At 43.0% G+C, this 18,175-nt stretch overlaps 1 protein-coding gene across 2 annotated transcripts; it reads left to right on the top strand.

Moving 5' to 3' along the window:
• Positions 1-4,059: 4,059 nt before the first annotated feature.
• LOC306706725 (phospholipid phosphatase 3-like) lies at positions 4,060-17,819 on the top strand. Of its 2 annotated transcripts, none has more exons than XM_079173892.1 (6): positions 4,060-4,408; positions 10,028-10,185; positions 13,646-13,926; positions 14,082-14,139; positions 14,784-14,960; positions 15,904-17,819. In XM_079173892.1, the coding sequence occupies exons 1-6, from the start codon at positions 4,279-4,281 to the stop codon at positions 16,030-16,032; spliced, it is 933 nt and encodes a 310-aa protein (XP_079030018.1). In that variant the 5' UTR covers positions 4,060-4,278; the 3' UTR covers positions 16,033-17,819. The 2 variants fall into 2 exon arrangements, with proteins under 2 accessions (XP_079030018.1, XP_079030017.1); XM_079173891.1 differs by lacking the exon at positions 10,028-10,185 and adding an exon at positions 8,937-9,091.
• Positions 17,820-18,175: the final 356 nt, after the last annotated feature.

Genomic DNA, 18,175 nt, shown 5'->3' with positions numbered 1-18,175 from the left:
GACTCTCCAGGTGACCGGCGAGGAGGAGGCCATGTACCACGCCAAGGTGACGGTGGCGGGCAAGGTCCGCAAGCATGACCTGCCGGTGAAGAGCGGGGAGACGGTCGGCATCATTCGCACCACCAACTGCCCCAAAGGCAGATGGTTGGCCCGAGACGCCAACCACAAGTGTGAGTTCAGACGCACAACATCTCCTCACATGGAAGTAATGGGGAGTGGTCAACGGGGGTATTTTCTTTTTTGACATTGACGCCACAGTTTCTCAGTGTTTTTCAGTAACTGCTCTTATCATTGGTTTTGCAGACGGTTACATTTCAGTGATGAACGTAGAACTAAATATCAAAGAGATGCTGGAACTTGGCAAGAAGGCCCAAGCAGCTGGACGAGGAGGCAACCTGGAGGGAGATACCATCAGCATCGGGAGCAGGTACCGGTCTGAATGCTTTGGTTTGTCAATAACGCAAAGATTTGTAACCAGCACTCGCCTGTCTGTCTGTCTGTCTGTTTGTGTTGTGATCACTCGTTCATAACGGTGTTCTTTGTTTTGCAGATCCTCTAACCACCCTGTACTAACGAGCAGTTGTAAGTGCCAGAAGCCTCTCCACAAATGCATTGATCTCTATGGTTAACTTGCTGGTTGTACTGTCACCTCTTCGCCTAACTCGGCTACTTCAACATCTCAGAAAGCAGCCCAGCCTCATAGTTAACTGGTTGATATGACGTGTGGCTTGATGACTGACGGAGAACAGTTGCACAGAGGTTGAATACTAGCCCAAAGACCGGTAATGCTTGGCCTGAATAACTAAAGTTGTCATCGTCCGCTTCACAGCCTGGTGTTGTTTTCTGATTGTGAGGGTATTCCATGTGAGCCGGTGGTTTGAGTTTCTACCCTGCCAAACATCTATCATCAGCAAGCCCACTGTGCTTAATCAAACTAATGTGTTTTTCCACAGTCACAGATGACAGTGAAGAGTGGGCCTGTGAAGATGAGACCCTCCCGCCCTCCAGTGAAAGCCAGTAAGTGCTGTCCTTTTTACTGTGGCTTAGAGTTGCCTTCAAACCGGTGTTGTCTCTGGGAAGAATGACAGAAACCGTTGACCACATCAGAGTACGCACAAGTCACCCCTTCTCAAAGATGTGATTGACACGCGGCCTGTAGGATGTAACTGTTTTTCTTTCTCTTCCCTCTGTGTAGTAGCTGTCCCCATCAGACGGCCTCAGTGCCCGAGATGTGTGAGTACATTTTTACATCCGGATGAAAACATGAGAACAGAACATGCCCCCCCCCCCCCCCTCCCCCCCCTCCTCTCCTCTCAGCCTTCTGGCTTAAAGGGAAATGCCAGCTTTGCCTGTGGTTGTTTTATGTTATGCTTTGACATATGGCAGACTGTAAAATGCCTTTGATGTGCACTCCTACCATGCCGCTTCCTTACTCCCTCCCTCTTCTGTCATACTGTCCACCCCCCCCCCCCCCCCCCCCATCTCTGCCCTGCATGTGCTCACTTCGACAGTATGTGGCCATGTCAGCGCCCTGCACACTCTGAGCGATGCCAACCTGGAAGACCTACACACACAGTAAGTTTCAAAGCGGATGGCTCGGCTCGCTAACCCATATGTACATAAATCTTTCTACAGCTACCTCTTCTCAAAGGCGCGGAGTGTGTAGCATGTGACGTGTGTGCATACCGATATATATTTTTTCGTGAGTAAGTAAATATTAAACATTGGAAAGAAGAAAAATAAAGTGGGGCGCTAAAGACATTGGAATCGTTATGCATGGGCCCTGACATTTTAGGGATTGGTCCAGGTGTCGTTTACTGTTACAGTAGAGACCAAAGACAATAGATCGTACACGCCAAACTAGAGCTGCAGCTAACGACTGTGTTGAAGTAAAAAAGAAAATCCAGATTTTCTCAATTATTCTTTTATGAAATGTCATCTTGAAAAACACGTTTTAATTTCCCAGAACTCAAGGTGAGGTATTCAAATAGCTTGTTTTGTTCAACCAGCAGTCTGAATCCCAAAGATTTGAAAAATATATTTTGATTTAAATGGACAAACATTTCAACGGCAAATGCATCTTCATCAGAGTGACTTGGCGTTGAAACATTAGTACTCTCATAAAGTGTGTTGACTTAAATCTGTGTGCTTCAGTATAGTTTGGACTAAAGTCTTACCTGTTCTGAGGACACAGGACGGGCCCGTTTAAGCGCGCTAGACCTCTTCGTTCACTTATAAAGGTTGTATTTATTTCAGGATTACTCTATTGGATCATAATATATTGTGTAGGTGCTCCCCGCCCCCTGTAGGCCACTGATTAGTATGAAAAGTAATATTTCTCTGAGTAAAACGAGTCTTAACGGTGTCTTATCTTCAATATTTAGGACCAGACACGAGGCCCTGCAGAAACTCGCCATCTTCTTTCAGCACCGCAGAGAGGAATTAGATAACCTCCCTGATGGCGGCGGAGCAACCTCTTCAAGGTACAGTGTTTACTTTTTTATCTTATGTCTACTGATGCTGTCATAGTCCAAATCTGTAATCAACGACCATGGTAATGATTATAAAAACTTTTTTTTTTTTCCTTCATTTTATCCATTCTCTCCGATGCAAAGTGCTGAGCCATCAAGTAAGTTCACTGATTTTTTTTTTTCCCACTGTTGTCACTCTCACTGATAATGGTGAAGCTGAGAGGAGGGCCGCTTGCAGATCTCTTTTAAAGACTCTACAGTCAGGTCGGCGTCTTGCCTGTGATGGAAAGTGACTTGTTGTGCCATTTTATCTGACTCCTGTCAGATTGCAGAGACGGTTCAAAGCTAATGTGACATTTGTATCTGCTCGTCTTCATCCAGGCTTCTTGTCTAGCGTTGAGGAGCCTCCGTACCCGTAAGTGTTGACAGGTTTCCTTGTTATCAACAAAGCTTGCCTCCGTTTCGATCTCTAATGATATTAGTACTCATAGACTGAACACGCAGTACTTCAGGTTGTCTGGCTTCCTCCTCCTGAACTGTGATGTTTTGTGACAGTGAACAGGAGTTTGACTTCACAGAGCTGGAACTGCTTCCTCCCCCGCCGCTATATGCCGACTTCTTCTGATTACCACGCCGGCTGCAGCGAGTGCCGTCGCCATGAAGAATATCTGCCACCGAGACCAGTCTGCCATGTAGTTAAAAAAGTGTTTTCTGATCCTGTACAGTGGAGGAAAGAGACGATTGTGAATGGAGCTGCTGATGTGACCACTATAATTACTGTTTCACTTATTATATTTCACATTGTGCTCTACGCTCTGGTTTTCTCTGATGCTACTGTTAGTGGAGCACAAACTGAATCATTGCACTTAATCCAAAGAGCGATGACATAAAGTAGCCACTTGTGAAGCTTACAATTAAGGATTTGGTTGTAAATGTGTTCTTTCTGTTTGCATTTTTCTGTTTGTGTTGCGTCTAATAAATATTTGTTCATGATTTTTGTTTTTGATGACATTATTTGAACAGACTACTAGCACGATCATGTCTACATCGTAGTTCTTGTAGCGCTTCAGCAGTTCACTCCTGATGTAAGTGCAATCCTTCCTCTCTTATCAGCACTTCACTCTCACCTGATACTTTGTCAAAGTGGCATAGATGAGCCAAGATCCATCTCTAATATATTGCTTAAAATGTCATTACACTTTCTAGTGTTTTCATGTTACACTTAAAGTCTGTGTTACATCATGTGTTGACTATTAACCAATATAAAACTTCTGTAAAGAGAATATTAGTACTCAATAAGAAAAATATACTGAACCACGTATATATACACACTTTGTGCTCCTATTACTGGTTATTTTTTCATTATCTGGATGACTTGGCTCTGTGAATCCCCCTCGTCACTGCTGCAGTGAGCGTTAAGAGGTGAGTGTGTGTGAGTCGGCCTGTGTGAAGGAGCATATGGCATTAATTGGAGGAGGAGGAGCTGGAGGAGTGGTCTTCTTGGAAGGCTCTCACAGGCTCCACTAGCCCTAAATAGAGGAGCTAAGAACGATTAGAAGTTAGAAGAAAGCGGGCCGTGATTGTTAGAAGGCAGGAACTAGTGATTACATCTCGAGTGAGCGCGTTTTCTGCACAGCAAGACGCATTAGTTTAGACTTGCATGACGACTCCTCCTTTAGGATCCAAGTAGAACCGCTAGCCAGTACAATAAAGTAAACGCACTGCGATAGCTTTGTAACCAGACTTTTTCTTTTTTTTTTTTTTTTGTTATTCCCTTTTTATTTGAACCACGTAACGCGTTTTTTAAATGCAACGCTGTTTGATATATGAGAAGACGATGGCAGCGGAGACGAAGAACGGCGGGAGTTCAGCGAACACTAAAGACCACAGCAGGAGAAAGTTACTGGTCGGAGTGGATCTCTTCTGCTTGTTTTTAGGTAAGAGACCCACTGAGTGCTAATGACCGTCCTCTATAACACGTGTGGTGCTTTATGCATGTATGACGAGTATTAGTAAGAGGACGTTTGGCCTTTTTGACTCTCAATATTGATACATTGTAATGTCATTTTTAAGTTGAAAGTTACAGGACTCGAAGCGTGGTCAACTTTTTTTGCTCCTCCACTTAATTAAACTGATGCATTGCATCAGTGCAGCAACAAGTGATGCCCCGTTAGCAACTGTAGCCCACACGTTTAGCTGTAACTGCTATTAATAAGCTACATTGTTTCCAAAAATACATGAGCTTAGCTGGTGGAAGTATGATTTTCTCAGCCACCACCCCTAAAAAAAACAGTGCTGGCAGAGGGGAAACTAATGAATTGCTCCTGGTGGGATGTATTTCTTTTGGTGGTCTCAGCCACACCTGTACTGCACCTCTGCTTTCACTCCCTATATTTTCCAGAATGGCTCACATTCCACACCAGCAGGAATTTCCTTGATCTCAACATCTGGCATAATATATATATATATATATATATATATGTATATGTATGTGTGTAGTAATTAAGGGAAGTGGTGAAAAGGTCAGACCTTTTTGTGTGTGTGTGTGTGCGTGCGTGTGTGTGTGTTCATCAGCACAGGTCCTGTGATGTTTAACAGCTGCACATACTCTGTTAAAGTTGTCAATTATTATTTTTACACTGAAGTTTAAACCCAAAAGGTCTTCCTGTCTGGCTTAAACCTTTTGACCCTTCACTATTTTCCCTCATGCATTACCGATGTGTTGGAGCGTTGGTGTAAGAACATGTTTGCAAACAGCAAAGCAGTATTCCAAATATAACACACAAGTGTTGCAACTGCACGGGGGAAAGCACCAGACCAGCTATTGTTAAAACAATCCCATGAAAGGTCTCCAGCATAAATAGCTTTTTCATACCAACTATATTTAGATTGCGTCTGGTTTTGTCTCTGTATAGAGGGTGAAGCCCCATGATTTGCTCTCTATGTATGTACCTTCCCACAGAGAAGGTTGTCAACGAACCAGCGGTGGGTTTTTTTTCTGGATGAAGATGTGGTTTAAAGAGACCAACCACAAGGAGGAAATGGTGGGCCAGTACTGGTAATCACCATTCCTCCCATTCTCACACGCTGATTGCAGTTTAGTATAACTGCATCCAGGGATATGTCACTCCTGCTCTCTGTGATGCCACTACAGCCAGCAGTCACTACACTGTCGAGGATTCAGTGGTGATTACAACTAAATCCTGACAGATATTGCTGAGGAAAGCATAAGGCCGCTATTTAGTATTTCACTTTAATCTTGACGAGGTGATCAAGTTCAGTTTACATTAAGCCGTAGCAGGTGGCTTTCATGTTTTCCAGTTAATCGTCTTACAGTGTAATGTTTCTGTGTGCTTTGCCCCGATTCAGCACGAGGTAAAAGGTGGTTAATCAGCTACAATTGCGTCTATTTTTCAGTTTCAGTTTAGTAAGTGTAAGCACAAAATGAAGATTCAGTTGAACTTCGAGCACTGAAAGGAGTTGAAGTGGTAAATTGAGCCGGAAGCGTCTGTTTTAATTGAAGTGCTGCCCAATTAGAACAGCCAACATGGACCCTTTTTAGATTGTTTTTCAGTCTTTTGAGTCAAGAAGTTAAATCAGACAGTTAAAAATGTTACTGGGACATTAGTCTCACTTTAAGGAATGGTCAAATACAGCAGTAGAGACATTTTAATTTGTCACACTGAACAACTAACCAAAATAAAAAACAAAGACAGAAGACTCGTATTGGACACATTTGATCACACATTGAGATATTAGAAGACAGAGGACCACAACGATATGTTTGAAATGCTGAAATTGAGTTAACCTTAAAATGTTCATTTACGTGTGTAAATGTATGCTTGTACTTTGTACGTTGCTGTGTATGATTCATTTATGTTTGCAGGTACATGTATTGTTTGTACCAATGTATTGTCAGCATAACCTTTTTCTTGTTTTTGTATGAATAAAGCAGGAACAGACATGTAAACTGCTCTGTGTGTAATACTCTACTTTAGAAATGTGAATAATAAATGCAGCAGAAGAAAAGCAGCTGTTACAGCCACGAGCAATTCAACGCAAATGCGTTTTTATTTAACCCAAGCAGACAGACAGACAGACAGACAGACAGAGGGCAGTTTGTGTGGGGGGCTGCTCTAAGTAAAAACAACTGCATCTGTGTATACACCACAACTACCTCAGACATGTATGCATTTCTACGCCAGACAGTGAGAGATCCCTGCAAGTGGAAAATGTGCGTCTGTTTATTTGAATAAGTCACACTTGGTGTTTTGGCGAGTGCCTCCAAAAATATGGTGGGGACTTCATTCAGCGTAAGACTTGTACATTAATTCTAGTTTCCACAAACTGCAGCTATACACGGAGCTGCCAGAGCTGAACTAGGGGAAAGGCAAATGGGCAAGCGTTGAAAAAAAAAAGTGTGTCATGATGATACGTTTTCTCCCATATTTTGATGTGAGACAGTGCTCAGTTATGTGCTGAAAAAAAGTCATAGTCACAGTATTTGCTTATTTTCAGTTAGGGTCCCCCTGTTGATTGTTAATCAATCGAGGGGAAAATAGAAGAGAAGACACCTGATGTTGACATCAGTAACTGAAGACTTCCGTCTTGTTTGTTTCTGTTGTCTTTGGGTTGGTGTTGAGCTAATCCAAAAGACGTACTCGCGCCTGCTGACTGGTGGTGGTGTTGTTGTTGGCCGGACACGGACGCCCCCCCCCTGCTCGCCCCAAGACTGTTAGAAGCGGGAAAGGAGGAAGGGGTTAGCAGGGGAAAATCCTGACATGCAATGCTGATGCTGCACTGTCTGAGGACTGAGCGGAGAAGAAATCCCCTCTGAGTTTCTGGAAAACAGGACCTGACGGTGTCATGTGTTTTTTTTTTTCTTCTTCTTTCTAACCAGCCGTTTGAAGCACTTGCCCCTTGCAGGTTCCTTTTTTTTTTTTTAAAAAGCTGTGGCCACTTTATTTCATCAATCCATTTGCCACCTCGCTGTCTCTTCATATCACTCTCTGGCCTTGTGGTTCCTATCAGGCCTGTGGATGTGTATAGAGGCGTTTGCAGGGGTCCAAGCACTGTCTGACGTGTGTTATTTTTTTTTTTAAAGATACTGTTTTGGAAAGTCCTGTGTGGTTCTGTTCATGGCCAGGCTAAGCAAACTGCAGGGATAAGACATTCAGGATTTAGGGTACTGTGTATATTTTTACAGTTACACACCGCCCTGCTCTTTCTTTCGCCACCAGACTGATTGTAGCTCCGTCCAGGTGTTTGTTTAAAGAGCGAGAATGAAAGCTAGAAAGTTAATAACGTGAATCCTGCTGAATGTGGAGGGAAGGCCAGCCTTGTGGAGTTCCCATCAGGGAGCAGAACTCCATCTGTAACCTGAGCTCAATCCAGCTGCACCTTCAAAGGCCAAAGTCAGCTCTGTGTGTGTGTGTGTGTGTGTGTGTGTGTGTGTGTGTGTAGGGGCTCAGCAACTGAAGCGTGTGTTGACATTTTGGCTTGAGAAATCACCGCAACCATCCCGCCGTCAGCAGCTCGCAGCACTGACCTCTGCACCCCGGGTGCTTTTTAGCTCTCGAGACGGGGCGACCGGGGAAGAGAGCGTGTGAGAAAGTGAACGCCGATGTTTGTTTTCCTTTGTATCAGCAGATCACAGGATTATTCAAAGAGTGACTTGAAAGCTCTGCCGTCAGTTAAATGCCACTTTGAAGGCAATTTTGAAAGTGTTTTCCAAATTCTGTCAGAGATTTGAGGCCTCCCCTGGGTACCACATCCACACTCAAATTTCAAAGTCCTTCATTGAAGCCTTTAGTAAATGGAGAAAATAATCTATCCCTTTTTTTTGGGGGTGGCTTGCATCTCGGTAACACCCACTCCTTGTTTGTTGTCAGGAGATAAATAAGATCTTTTTGCCACTTTAAGTGGCAAAAGACACTAAATTGATCAGACGCAGACACCCCCCCCCAAGGCATCTTTAAAGTGGGCCTTTTTAAGTGCACTTGAAAGCCTCTGCAGCAGCGGAAGGGTGGCTCTGATACTGTTTTTGTTTTTCCTTGTCAGTTAGCAGCAACAGCCTCTTTCTTAAGAACATGACACATCCAGTCCTTTTTAGCGCTAACTCGGCCTCTTTTCAGATCACTCGATGCTATTCTAAGCATAAAAGGTTCACTTAAGTCTAAAACAATGATGTAGCTTTGATTTTTGGCAGGAATTCCGACACATTTTGTTTATTTTGGCTCTATTTCTCATGACGGCGTCAGTGTCGGTTATGAAAACCGGATGGTATACATAATACATGTCTTTTGGGAGTTTTTTTTTCAAATGTTTGTATGAATTTCTAAAATGTCCTGTGTTGTGTGCGTCTCTGTTTGTCTTCCTGTTGATGTCTATTGATGTAGCTGTGTCCACTGTTGTGGTTTAAAGAGCCGTCTGACCTTTTTTGATCCTGTGTGTCCAACCATACAGTGTTGCTTGTTGCCGTATTTTTGCACAAATGTCCCTTCCCGCCTTACCAGAGAGGATTCTTCTGCAATGACACCAGCATCGGGCTGACCTATAAGGGCAGCACGGTGTCCACCACCGCGCTCACAGCCGTGGGCGTCGCTGTGCCCGTGGCCTCAGTAAGTCCTGCTGTGGTACTGCAAGACAACCAGGGAACACATGTCGGGACACTCTCAGTTCATCCAGTGGTTTGCTTGTGACGCCCCAAAAAACTTTATTGGTTCGACAGGCTCTGACTCTCACTTGGGGGGGGAGTTTGTGTTGTACCTCATTAGCTGCAAATCGTGTATGCTGTGCATTAATGCCAACCATTTTCCAAAGTTACCGTGTATTATCAGAAGCTGTCAGATTGATTTCCTAGGGCCAGCCATTGTTTTCCATTTATTTCACTACTGTAAGCAAATGTATTAATAACTGTTAAAGTCATTTATAAGATAACAATATCAAAGACTTGCTAAGCTCAATGGTTAACTCTTGACCGGTTAAAAATTGTTTGTAAAGATGGAACTGACAGTTGTTTACTTAAATGATAAAATAATCAATTTTTCTTTATAATGTCAGAAAATAGAGGAAATGCCTGACACGTTAATTTGAGAAGATGGAACCAGTGAATTGTCATTTTTGCTAAGAAATAACATAAAGCACAAAATCAACTTTTAAAATTGTTGCCATCATTTTCTGCTGCTCATTGTAATTCTGTAGTGAAATGAATAGAACCGTATGGCAGCCATAAGAGAGAGAGTCAAACTGTTAGGTGTGCTTTGGAAAATGGCGATGTATGGCCCTTTAAGACACGCACAGGTCAAACTTTCCCACTAATAGTGAATATTGAACAAAGCTGGAGTCATTATTCATGAATTAGTCACATAACGGGCCACAGAATGGATTGAGCCTGTCCCAGACGTTCCCTTGTTGCAGCTTGCTCGTACCTGCGACCTCTGTAATATGCGTATCATTAACCGAGCACCTCCATCTCTCTCTCTCTCTCCCTCACCCACCCCCACCCCCACTCCCCTTTCTTTCTCTCTGTACCGCTCACTGCTTCTTCACACTAGCCGGCCTGCCTTTCTTGGTCATTGAGACCAGTGCTGTTCAGCCTTACCATAGAGGGTTTTACTGCGATGATGAGTCCATCATGTACCCGGCCAAACACGGAGACACCATTAGCGACGGTGTGCTTAGCGCTGCTGGCATTCTAATCACCATCCTCTCTGTAAGTCACCTCACTCTGATCACTAATGTCATCATCACTCTTTTGTGTTTCAGCAGCCTTCACCATTACTAGCAGCACCCACTGACACCTTGTACCAGATGTTGACCTCATCAGTTTTCTCATCCTCAGTGCATTGTAATATTTGTCAAAAAGTGCTCTGTGTTTATTATAACATTTCTAACAATATATTCTAATATGGAAAGGACATAGAGATTTTAAACATTTGAATCAAATGCAATGTGTTCGTGCTTTTCTCCAATCAAACCATGCACATCCCCACTGTCACGTTGAGAGAAATTCCCTTGTTGCAACCTGCATTATAGGGCTTAATCTGAGTGTTGACTCATTGTGGGTATAAACTGAGATTATCCTCCATGATTACTGAAACACCTCCCCATAGCTGTGCTATCTGTCCCTCTCTTTGGCTTCAGCACATTCCAGATAAAAAGTAACATTTGTTCAAGGCTTTTCTCCTCGGGGGCTTAAGATGACTCTGTTGATTAAGGCACTTTAGCAAGTGAAGTGTTTTGTAGTTTGTTGCAATCTCTTTTGGGAAAACAGTGAGGATGTACCCAAGATCTGCACACTAAACCGTCATCCACGCATTCCTCTTATCCATTTCATTTTTATCCGTTTGCCATCGTTCAGAGGTTGAAGCTTAAAACTGCTCCGTGCGTTTTTCTACCACAGTTTTCAAAAATTAAGTTCCGCCTACACGGGAGGGGTCAACAATTTACTGCTCTCCATTGACTTTTTATTATGTGACGGTGCCACCTTGTCACTTTTATCTGCAAGCAAGCAACAGAAAAATGCCTAAGAGCAGCTGTGTGGCGGTGCACCACCAATAGGGTAAAGAACCCAGAACTACGCTTTTATAAGCTGCTGAACTAAAAAACTGAGGTTACAGACAATAAAATATGAGACAAATGCAGAAAGAACACTGCAGGATCCTGACACTCGGTATGCCTAATGTCAGTTTTAGGCTAACTATATTTCTGTAAATTACGCTAAAGCATTTTGACTGCATGCAACTTGACTTATGTGGATACATCAGAAAGCTATACAGAATAATAATAATAACTTTATTTATATAGCACCTTTTTAAAAACAGTTTACAAAGTGCTTTGATAGACAAAGCAGCAGTATTATGTTTGCAAGTGCCTTAGCTAGCTACAGTAACTTGCTAACGTTAGCTTGCTAACAGCTAACTCATTATTTTAGTCATCAGCTTTAACCCTGGTAGACATAAAGTTCTAAAATAACCCTTTGACATGCTGAAATCTTACGTTTTTAGCTACAGGAATTTAGTTTGCGCTGTTTGTTCTCCCCTCCTGTGAGTTTCAGAGTATGACGTGTTGCACTCTGTCGCTACGCTTTTCCCTTTTGAGCAATGCGTCGGTCTACACGGCTTCGTAGTGGCTAGCATCAGTTACACTTCACGCAAATAACTGCGACACAAAACCGTTTTTCTGGCCTCCGCGTTTTGTAAATTTGAAATTACAAGTTATTCCCTTCATCTTATTATTGCTCATCACTCCATTTCTATCTGTCTTGACTTAATCTAATTCATAAATTAAATTGACCAACGGACCGTAACGCCTAAAACGCACTAGACAGTAGTGACCTCCCCCTGGAGAGCAGACTACTATACGGGCTTGGGGCCACAGGGGTTTTCATGGTGAGGAGGAGTTCTGGCCCCGTGTAATTATGGTTGACGCAATGGTTTGTTCGACTAAATGCTGTAATTGGTGGGGTGGAATTGTGGTGAAGGCCCGAAACAAGAAGACTTTGCCAGATATCTAATTTTCCTCCTTGCAAAACGTGACTAAACAATCCATCTCCATGCTGGAGCGTTGTGGACAGCGTTTATGTTTTCTAAACCAGAAAGCACCAACATTAGTTCACTTAGTGCTTCGTTTCCCACTGAATAGATCTTAAAAGAGGCCACATCCTTTTATAATTAATGCAGCCCTATTTTAGAAGAACCAAAAACACCAGGGTGTGATTGTGGGAATACAAGACGTTTGACATGATCCTCAAATCATCCTCGCACCCGTGATTATCTCTTGAGGTCTCAGTGTAACAGCTACATATCCTACAATGCCAATTCATTTATTCATTCACACAGTTAAATAGTTTCACACAAGGGGAACCAGATGTGTTTTCTCCCCGTTCCCTCTTTCCCATGGAAGCAGCTGTGCTTTATCGTGCTGGCTCTAAAGGCCTGGATGGTGGAAAACAACACACTCTATCGGCTTGTTAAATGTCCGCGAGGGCTATCCCTCCGCACAGAGAGTTTCCCAGAGTGAGACTTTATTTCTGCGCCCCGCAAAAGAATGTCTGATGAAGCCGAGATACTAACATGAAAACAGACAGAAAACCCCCCCCCGTGTGAAATCGGAGCCGTTTCGGAGAAGCAGCCGGAGCAGCGAAAAACAAACGTGCCCCCGACGTGCCTGGTGGAGTCTGGCCACCAAAATCAGACACGTCGCCCAGCTCAGCGTTTTCTGCTGATTAGAACCAGCGGTGCGCCCCCCCCCCACTCCTTCCCACTCCACTCCTCATTCCTCCTCTCACCTTTCTCTTTTTTCCCCCCCTTTTCTCCTCTCCTATTTTTTTAGCTTTCTATCCTCCCCTCCTGTTACTCTGTCACTTTCTCCCTGTAACTCTCCCCCGCGCTCTCGTTCTGACTCCTCTTCCACACTTTCGCTTGTGAGGAAGACAACGGGCGATGAGGTGATTGTGAAGGCCTCGTTGAGCTGGAACAGCTGCTGTGTGTTATGGCTGTCCACCTCCCTCCTAAGTGCGCCTTACACGTCAATCGTCGGTTTTAGACGGTGGTTTATTTACACACTTGCAGAAAACTATACACGGCGGACAGTTCGAGTTACCTCCCACGTCGCCTCGCTGTTTTCTCTCAGAAGTAGAATGGCGCAGGTAAACTCGGTCAACTTTAAAGTAGCCCTCTGCAAACCACTGAATTCTGTTTTAGATATCATAATAACATCTTGATCCTGGAAAAAAATTCTCCACTCTGACCATCAGAGTTCTCTATATCCAGCGCCCCCAAATGTCCACGCTCACCAGATCACACACTTGTATATTTCCACAGGAGCTTAGTGTCGGTGCACTGTGAAGTTTGGCGAGCACAGGAGACGTCTAAAAGCAGGCAAAGAGCTTTACCTCACGAGAACAACTTTATTAGGATTTTATTATGTTCCGATAATGAGCAATAAACACTTGGTTGAGTATTAAATTACTTGTGAAATACGAGCGTCGCACATGGCTGGCCAAACGAATGCCGCTGTCCAAGTAATGCTTTTTCTCATGAAATATTTTTGGCTCTTCTGCACTCACACATTTTCACGGAGCCCTCAAGAGATGTGAATTAAGTGCTCAGGAATTGGGGTGGACTGTGTTCCATTCATGATATTCACGTTCTATGTTACCGTCCCTTCAGATCATCATCGGGGAGAGCTACCGGATCTACTTTCTGAACGAGGGATCCAAGTCGTTTGTCGGGAACCCCTACATATCTGCGCTGTACAAGCAAGTGGGCGTGTTCATCTTCGGCTGCGCCATCAGCCAGTCCTTCACCGACATCGCCAAAGTGTCAGTGGGCCGCATGCGCCCTCACTTCCTCGACGTGTGCAAGCCGGACTTCTCCACTATCAACTGCTCCCTGGGCTACATCACTGACTACCAGTGTCAGGGGCCAGAGAGCAAAGTACAAGAGGCCAGGTATTGTGACCGATTGAGAGAAACATACAGAAACATCTTTGCAAAAAAAATGTTTGCATTAAGAAAACGTTTAACACATAATTTAAGATGTTACATATGTATTTGTACAGACTGTAAGCTGTGGTGCAATGCTGATTGTCCTCTATTCTTCTCAGGAAGTCTTTCTTCTCTGGACATGCATCATTCTCCATGTACACCATGCTTTACCTGGTGGTGAGTAGCTGGATTGTTTTTAACACACAAATTCTGTTGTATAGTGTTGGGGAAAATCTAAATGACTAATGATAAGGTGTGCTTTAAAAAGCTTGGTGTCCTTATGTGTCCTTGTTGTGTGAACTGCCTCACCACAGTTGTTTAGTCTATGCGAAAGAACACTCAGCAGCATGTCCTGGATTGAAACGATAATAAGGACTGTGGGAGCGTTAAGATGGGTACAGAGCTATGTTATGAGAACTTAGCCTCCTGACTATGAGAATGTGACCTTTGTGCCAGAACAAATGCTCAGGTAAAGTTGCAGACATCTACTTGGACTACATGGCGTGGACGCCATTTTGTGTGTGTGTGTTATGCTTTCGTGACGTATTGCCTGTGACACTGTATTGTTTACTTGGTATAAATATCCGAGGCTCAGAGTCAGACCTCTGAGCAGCCTTGATCCATGTATACTGTATGTGAATCAACTCTGTCTCCTTCTTGCAAGAATAAATGGCCAATTGATTAATGATTTTCCATCGGTCTTGCGTGAATTTTTCTAACATATAGTGTATAAATATACACCGTATTAAGAGGAAAATTCCCTCCCATAGATACGAAAGAGTTTCTATCTAAATCACCTCACAATTGTGTCTCTTTTACAGTTTTACATGCAGTCTCGCTTCAATTGGCACGGAGCTCGCCTGCTGCGCCCTCTGACCCAGTTCACCCTCGTCATGATGTCCTTCTACACGGGCCTGTCCCGAGTCTCTGATCACAAGCACCACCCCACTGATGTCCTGGCGGGTTTCGTGCAGGGAGCCCTGGTGGCCTACTGCATAGTGAGTGGTTCTATCATGTTGTAATGTTGTAATCTTATAACTAGATCAGAAATCATTCAAATTTGAGTGTCCTGAACTAAGAGTTACTTTCCTAATGTGTTATTTCTAACTTTTCACTTGAATAATAATATAGACTATAACTTCATTGAAGTAGCCTTCTTTTGGCTGTTAGCGTTCCCATGCAATGTGAGACCGTGTTTGTGAATTATGTTGTAGAGAGGGTGCATGTAAATGGTGAACAGAAAGGGGCCTAATACAGAAGCTTGAGGAACTCCATACTGTATCTGTAAAGGGAAGGAAGTGACGATTCCTTGGTCAACAGAAAAGGATGAAACTGGGACAGGGGAAATATTGTTTATTAGACACTTCTACATTCAAGCTAACACACTTGAGCACAATCCAACAAAAGATATATCTGACCGTTGTCAAAGTAATCAACGTCCAAATCGGTATTCAAATACATCGAGGGGTTTTCTTTTCATTTTAATTAGTTTTTATATGCACTACCCCAAAAGTCCCACATAGGCCATGAGTTAAAGAATAGTAATCTCACATTATTCTTTATTCATTAAATATTTAAAGTTATTCTCAGACAAATAGTGCTGTTTGTTGTGTGTACAGTGTGTGTGTGTGTGTGTGTGTGTGTCGTTTTGGTCCTGGCTACTGAAACGTAGCGGAGGAGATCATCACACAGTTTCAACAAAGCCAGGTCTTCTATTTTGTATGTTGACATAGGCTACATACTATTTATTCATTTGTGTATCGGCCTACATATGACCAAATACATTTTTCTGTGCTATTGCTGTAATTTATTTGACGTGATTAATGCCCCTGTTGTTATCCTCATGTCATAATAGATTTAAGTAAATAAGATTCAGATTTTGAATCTGCCACCTTGCAATGATTCCCATGTTCAAACTATTATTTTCTATTCACTCCGCAGGTATTCTTCGTGTCTGATTTGTTCAAGCCCAAAGGTAGACGTTCTACCCTTTTGCCAGCCCCAGTGAAGAAAGATCTTGTTCCTCCGGCAGACATCAGAGAGCGGAGCAACCACCTCACCATGGCATAGAGAAGGCCGCAAACTGACATAACCCTGACCTGTGCCATTTAAATCACTGCTCCAGCCACTGGTCAATACTGGTTGAATAAACTCCCAACAATCTGGGTAATGCAGACAAAATATGGAATCTTGAACATCTCAGTTGATGAGAAGAGGCTAAACGGAAAACAGTCAAGCAAGTTTTGCTTTCTCAACGGAAATGTTCATCTTTTTCCTCAGACTCACCAGACATTTTAATGTGGAAAAGAGAGAGGACAAGGATATTTGTCCCGCTTCTGTTATGAAGATCATTGGAGACTCTCCTCTGTCGAGGCCTTTCCGTGGACAAAAGTCTGAAATGAAACAAAACTGAGAAATGGCAGCTGTAAACCAAGCTGTGTGTGGCTTTTGTGCCTTCTCCCGTCGGCTGCATCCAGCGTGGGAGCTACACTTATATTCCTGCCACTCACTCACTGTGTGACTAATACAAACGAATCATGACAAAAAAACAAATTCCTTGATTTCATGAAGGATGTTTGTTTGGTTTTATTACAAACATAAGCATTGCATGTGTGATTTATAGCACCATTTTAGCTAAACTCCGTACTGTTTGTCGCCACTTGAATGACCTGAAGTGAAGCTTTTGGAAAGCTTTGTAAACGTTTGTTTGTTGTCCATAATGTAGTGTAGCTCCTTTAGAAAGTGCACATAAGTTACAGTAGGTGTAAAGTACAGTGAGAGTGTGTGTGTGTGTGTTGGATGTGGGCCTCTTTCTGCTGGCTAGGACGAGCCCCCACTGAGCCATTTAATGAAATGACTGTCTGTTATATGTACCAGACGGGCGCTCACAAGTGTTAGGTCACAGTGTGTGTGTGTGTGTGTGTGAGGGTCCTTTGCGTGTGTGTGTGTGTGTGTTTGGGTGAGGTCTTCCTTTGAGTGTGTCTTAATGTCATGTCTATATATGTCAGTGTTTTATAGCCTACAAATGTGCCTCTCTTCAGAGAACAAGCACCTGCACCAACAGATGCGTAACTTGGAGACGGAAACACTGTGGAGGGAAGCATCACATGCAGTACATGTACTTCACTGTTCCTACTAACCATAGTGATGATTCACTTCACCGACAAATCTTGTGATTTACTGTATGCTCCACAGGCATATGTACACTTAGAGTACAGAAAAGGACTTCCTCGAGCAGTATCAAAGCACAATTTAGCAAAACAGTAATTTAAAAAATCATTATTGTGGGACATCGTGACCTCTTAATAACTCATTGAGATGTAAAGTAATACAGAAGGGCTGGCAATGAGGCTCTGCATTAAAATAGACGAAAATCCATTCCATTGAATTTTTATAGTAATGAGTCTAATATGTTTGGCATGACATTAATGTCATTAACATTTTAGAAAAAAACAACTTTAAAACCACTGACTGAGAGCATCGTCCGCTTTGATGTGCCGCTTATAGGGAAACTGTTTTTTTACAGCATCAGAAGATTCCGCGTGCTACCATACATGTGTATACATCCAATATATCTTTTGAAGAAACGCCCACTATGACTTGTTGTGTCGAGACCTGTGTAAATGTAAAACATGCTGCTTTAAAGAGGCAAAGCTTGGCAGATGTCGTCCAGTACGGTTGACAACTTGTGAATATTAAGTTTTATGAACAACAAAGCTCTCAAGGCAGACTGCTTCTGTGCATTTATAAAGAAATTGCCTTTTTAATATTTTTGTAATGTCATGTGAAATTTTGTATAATGAAACTGTAAGACGTATCAAAGATAAAATGTCTTTAATAAAAACATAAAAGCTCAAGAGCAGCGTACCGTGATGTGGTTTTTTTTTTTTTCACTCCTTGTGTCGTACATGGCCTGTGTGAGAATCTCTTGACTTTTGTACTAATTCAGAAGCCGGCCAACTGTGCGTGTGATGGAAAGATCTGGGCGTGGGGCAATGGTAGACTTCCATGCTCGGCTTCCTGTGGGGAAATAGTGTACATTCCAGGCTTTAACCCCTCTCCCCAATGGCTCTCTGGAATAATATAGACTCCACACAGAAAGTATGCCAGAGTGGCAAAGTACATTCACATGTGAGAATGCTTAGAAGCAATGTAATTTGCCTTCAGTGTCTTGTATTATCCTTATAGACCACTTTGCCTCCACATAAAGCCT

Source organism: Pholis gunnellus (genome assembly GCF_910591455.1).
Source record: "Pholis gunnellus genome assembly, chromosome: 14".
Classification (NCBI taxonomy): domain Eukaryota; kingdom Metazoa; phylum Chordata; class Actinopteri; order Perciformes; family Pholidae; genus Pholis; species Pholis gunnellus.
Note: the sequence above shows the minus strand (reverse complement) of the source record. Positions and strands in the feature narration are given on the sequence as shown.

What these genes read in the sequence shown, in the direction of transcription:
- LOC306706725 (XM_079173892.1), top strand. Translation starts at nt 4,279, where the DNA reads ATGCAACGCTGTTTGATATATGAGAAGACGATGGCAGCGGAGACGAAG. An exon ending in AGCAAAGTACAAGAGGCCAG is followed by an intron (nt 13,927 to 14,081) that starts GTATTGTGACCG and finishes TATTCTTCTCAG; the next exon opens with GAAGTCTTTCTTCTCTGGAC. An exon ending in CCCTGGTGGCCTACTGCATA is followed by an intron (nt 14,961 to 15,903) that starts GTGAGTGGTTCT and finishes TTCACTCCGCAG; the next exon opens with GTATTCTTCGTGTCTGATTT.